The sequence below is a fragment of the Branchiostoma floridae genome, chromosome 17, assembly GCF_000003815.2.
Source record: "Branchiostoma floridae strain S238N-H82 chromosome 17, Bfl_VNyyK, whole genome shotgun sequence".
In the NCBI taxonomy this organism is placed as follows: Eukaryota; Metazoa; Chordata; class Leptocardii; order Amphioxiformes; family Branchiostomatidae; genus Branchiostoma; species Branchiostoma floridae.
In genome coordinates, this window is record NC_049995.1 from 15,970,672 (window position 1) to 15,975,292 (window position 4,621).

The 4,621-nt window shown below is 44.3% G+C and overlaps 1 protein-coding gene across 1 annotated transcript in view; it reads right to left on the minus strand.

The window, feature by feature from the left end:
- The window catches only part of LOC118404378, an 11,950-nt gene extending 7,466 nt beyond the window's left edge, over window positions 1-4,484 (minus strand). The window contains exons 1-6 of the mRNA XM_035803448.1: window positions 4,457-4,484; window positions 3,549-3,955; window positions 2,773-2,920; window positions 1,967-2,373; window positions 1,371-1,518; window positions 677-1,062 (exon numbers count right to left, since the gene is read on the minus strand). Of these exons, the coding sequence (XP_035659341.1) occupies window positions 677-1,062; window positions 1,371-1,518; window positions 1,967-2,373; window positions 2,773-2,920; window positions 3,549-3,955; window positions 4,457-4,484 (1,524 nt within the window). The remainder of the gene's footprint in view (window positions 1-676; window positions 1,063-1,370; window positions 1,519-1,966; window positions 2,374-2,772; window positions 2,921-3,548; window positions 3,956-4,456) is intronic.
- Window positions 4,485-4,621: the final 137 nt, after the last annotated feature.

A 4,621-nucleotide genomic window follows, 5' to 3' on the forward strand; every position in this document is an offset into this window, starting at 1 on the left:
CACTTCCTTCAGTTGCTTTTTCTTTGCTTTTTTGTGAATATGAAGATCAACATGTCAATGAGACAACTATCAAAATTACTATCTAACTACACTTCAGCTAGCCTCTGTCGAGCCTTACAAAATGATGCAGAAAGGTTAGTATTTAGTACATTGGAAGACAAGGCACAAGACCATATATATATATATATATAAAGAGGTAAACAGTACAAGTCCACATATGCAACAAAGTTAGGGAGGATTAATTGTCTAAGGTACTTGGTATGGTCTCTCCCAGGGTTAAGATTCATAATTACTTATTGTTACTGAATAATGGTCTTGACCTACCATCTTCGACGATCATGTCCGCCCTCATGCAGATATGGTCGTTCCACGTGACTGGGTGGATCTTGACATAACGTGCAATAAACGGTCCGCCGAACTCAGCAAAGTTATGGGTGACTGGCGTGTCCGTGTCTTTGTTTCCCTTGAAGATCTGTGCAACAAGAATGGTAAGTTAGAAACACACAGGGTTCTAGACAAATTATGTCACTGTATTGATTTATCAAAGGCCATTCTTCAGGTTATTACATACCTTAAGTTCTCCTTTAGCGTCCTTGTACTCGTTTTCGTCAATTTACTTAACTGAATTGATTTTGCAAACTAGGTAAAGGCTTACTTTCAGTTCTCCTTTCTTGTCCTTGTACTCGTTTTCGTCTCCATTCTCCAGTCCATACGACAGTGTGTATGACGTGACCCAGTGGCTAGTCGGTCCGTCCGGCCAGTCCGGACTGGAGTTTCTGCCTTGTGTAACGATCCCGGTGACGAGCTTCTCCTGCTCCAAGTCAATGAGAAGGAACTGTTTGTCGTCGTTTGTAGCCGCACACCAGGCTCCGGCTTCGTCTTTGGTCTCCACGACGCCAAACTTGGCCTGGGTGACGGTGTAACGCACGTCCAGCTCCGTGGAGGTCGTGACAGACACTGTTGTGGTACTACTTACCATGACGGACGTTTCAGAAATGGATTCTGCAATGACGGTCTTCTTTTCCTCTGTCTTGGCAACTGCCTTCACTTGCTTCTTCACCTCTGTTAAAAGAGAGAAAGAAAAGGGGAAAAATGGCTTGTTTAACCTATTCATACATACGAGGAATAAAGTGAAGTCTGTCACCTTGAAAAGTGAACTTTTTATGTACTAAGATAATTACTGATGTTTTATTGCTTTGTCCTTGTCAAATTTCTTTTGTATTGTGCTTGTTGCGCAATAAACTTGACTTGACTTTACTTGTCTCTCTCACCAAGACTAGCCCTTTGTAAAAGCCAAGGTCTAGTTGGGCAGCCCTGGCTGTGCGTGCGGAGCAGCCAAAACCATCAATAAATGTGAACTTTTGTCTTACCATCTTCAACAATCATGTCAGCCCTCATGCAGATGTGATCGTTCCACGTGACTGGGTGAATCTTGACGTAGCGTGCTTTGAAGCTTCCATTGAACTGGTCGAAACTGTTGGTCACTGGCGTATCCGTATCTGTGTTTCCGTTGAAGACCTGTCATATAAATTTTTTAAGATAAATAAAACCGTGTCACCAACTATGAAGTCCACAACAGAGTAGTACATGCCATAGGACCACATCACAACCTATTGACAACAGTGAAAAAGTGCAAACTGAGATGGTTTGGTCATGTGGCAAGATCGCCTGGGATAGAGAAAACATACTACAAGGGACAGTCCCAGGACGCGGAATAGAGGAAGACAAAAGAAACGATAGGGAGATAACATAAAAGAATAGACCGGTTTGAGTTTAGCAGAAGCCTTAAGAGCGGCGGAGGACAGGTGGAGGAGAATAGTGGATGGAGTCATGGTGCCCCAACGACCCATACAGAGGTCAAGGGATAGGGTCAAGATTGGCTAACGTTTTCAGCGCCATGCTTTCAGGAAGAAACATTTAAGAGTCGTAAGTAACATAAATAGGTAACAGTGTCATTTCTACTAACTTGAAGTTCTCCTTTAGCGTCCTTGTATTCGCTTTCGTCTCCATTCTCCAGTCCATACGACAGTGTGTATGACGTGACCCAGTGGCTAGTCGGTCCGTCCGGCCAGTCCGGACTGGAGTTTCTGCCTTGTGTAACGATCCCGGTGACGAGCTTCTCCTGCTCCAAGTCGATGAGAAGGAACTGTTTGTCGTCGTTTGTAGCCGCACACCAGGCTCCGGCTTCGTCTTTGGTCTCCACGACACCAAACTTGGCCTGGGTGACGGTGTAACGCACGTCCAGCTCGGTAGACGTCGTGACAGAGACGGTGATGCTGCTGCTAGCCATGACGGACGTTTCGGTTACACTCTCGGCGATAGCTGTCATCATTTTGTCCTGTTTGACAACCTCTTTCACCTGCTTCTTCACCTCTGCATATAGACAGAAAAACTACTTCAGTTTTGGTGTCACGATGGCGTTACTGTTAGGGTAGCTGACTCAGAAATGGAATGAAATCAGTTTGAATCACTGACAGTTCACAAAGTTGCACCAAAGTTTATGCCATTGGAAAAAGGCACTTTACACCAATCACCTCACGTGACGACTCAGACGAAAGTCGCTTGTGGAGGACATGTAGTTTCCGTGTTTGGGGAGAGCATTACCTCGGGTAGGTTTAGGAAACCGCCATACTTATCAAAAAGAGTAGGGATCCTTCCCTGTTTATGAGCGGATTAAACCTTAAAAGTCCAGTCCAACGTAGCTTGTACTTACTACACATCACTGGTATGTTACACATAAAGGCAAACAAGCAAACAAATGATCTGCCCTACCGTCCTCCACGATCATGTCTGCCCGCATGCAGATGTGATCGTTCCACGTGACGGGATGGATCTTCACGTATCGAGCTTTGAACGGTCCATTGAAGTCTGCCAAGTTGTGAGTCACAGGAGTGTCTCTATCTTTGTTGCCGTCGAAAACCTAGCAAAGGAGAAAAGAGGGAGACCATTAGCATTTATATTCTAATTAGTTCTTACCATGAGGCGATTTGACCGGTGCAATGGTCAAGTGTTTTTTTTTGGGTAGAGTGTGTGGGGAAGAGTGTGGCAGTTGAGCACATACCACTATAAGTGGAAAAACTCCCTGCTGTAATGATTCCACTAAGCTGTGTGGCCCAAGGGCTATTAAAACGAAGATGGGCGCCACATTATGCACCATTCGGTGCGGAAAGGACTTAAACAGTTAGTATCATTTACTATTTTACTCCCTTGATGGATTTTTATGGTTACTGTTGGTAAATGGTGGGAAGGCTAGTTTAGGCGACACAAGACAAAGAGGTAAATAGTTGGAATTCTGCCATGCCTGGCTACACCTCGTGCAAATGTACTTAACACTTTCGTCACTCTTCTTAGATGTTAAAAAATGGGTCTACCTAACTTTGGTTGGGAGGTAAAATATGGTGGAAGAAGGGTGATTGGTTTCGCTTTCCAATACTGTGCCCTAGACACAGTGGATAACAACCAACTGTTCTTACAGTCACAAAAAGGCTATGGGACTACCTTTATCTTTATATTTTAGTGAACATTACTGAGGATATGCAAACACTCACCAAAAGCTGTCCATCAGCGTCATTATACTGGTTTTCGTCTCCATTCTCCAGTCCGTACGACAGTGTGTATGACGTGACCCAGTGGCTAGTCGGTCCGTCCGGCCAGTCCGGACTGGAGTTTCTGCCTTGTGTAACGATCCCGGTGACGAGCTTCTCCTGCTCCAAGTCGATGAGAAGGAACTGTTTGTCGTCGTTTGTAGCCGCACACCAGGCTCCGGCTTCGTCTTTGGTCTCCACGACGCCAAACTTGGCCTGGGTGACGGTGTAACGCACGTCCAGCTCCGTTGAAGTGGTGACAGAAACCATAGTGACGCTGCTGGCGATCACCGATGTTTCTGTGACACTTTCAGCAATAACTGTCATCTGCTCTTCCTTCTTTACCACTTCCTTCAGTTGCTTTTTCACAGCTTTTTCGTAAAACAAGACAAGAAGTGTCGATGTAGGTTAGACATCCAGGTAATAAGATACACCAAAAAGTAGTTACTCAAGCAAATGGATATAGTTTTGGAAGCGGTCAGAAGTTTTAACTGGAATCCACCAGTTTTCGTCAGTGACACTGAAGTGATCTGGAAGAAACGGTCTTTCATACTCTAACTATTAATGAAGACAATTTCAGATGTCCAATAGAAAACGTTCTAAGACAATTCAGATTGACAAGATAAGAAGTATATCTGATCCCAAGCAGATTGATTTTGATATCATCTGTTTTAAAGTTTGCGGTTTGAGTCCAATAAAATATGTCGGCACAATTTTCGGCCAAAAGCATTACATCACTGCCAGAATGTTTTACAATTAAAAGTGACAGCTACACTTAAAAGCAAAGAGGAAGAAAACATCCAACAAACTTGCAATCTATTAAAGGCATTTGTATAGTTCGACACTTTGGGTGTTAGGGATGAATAACTTACGATCTTCAACGATCATGTCCGCCCTCATGCAGATGTGGTCGTTCCACGTGACTGGGTGTATCTTGACAAAACGTGCATTGAACGATCCGCCGAACTCAGCAAAGTTATGGGTGACTGGTGTGTCTGTGTCTTTGTTGCCCTTGGAGACCTGTGCAACAAGAATGA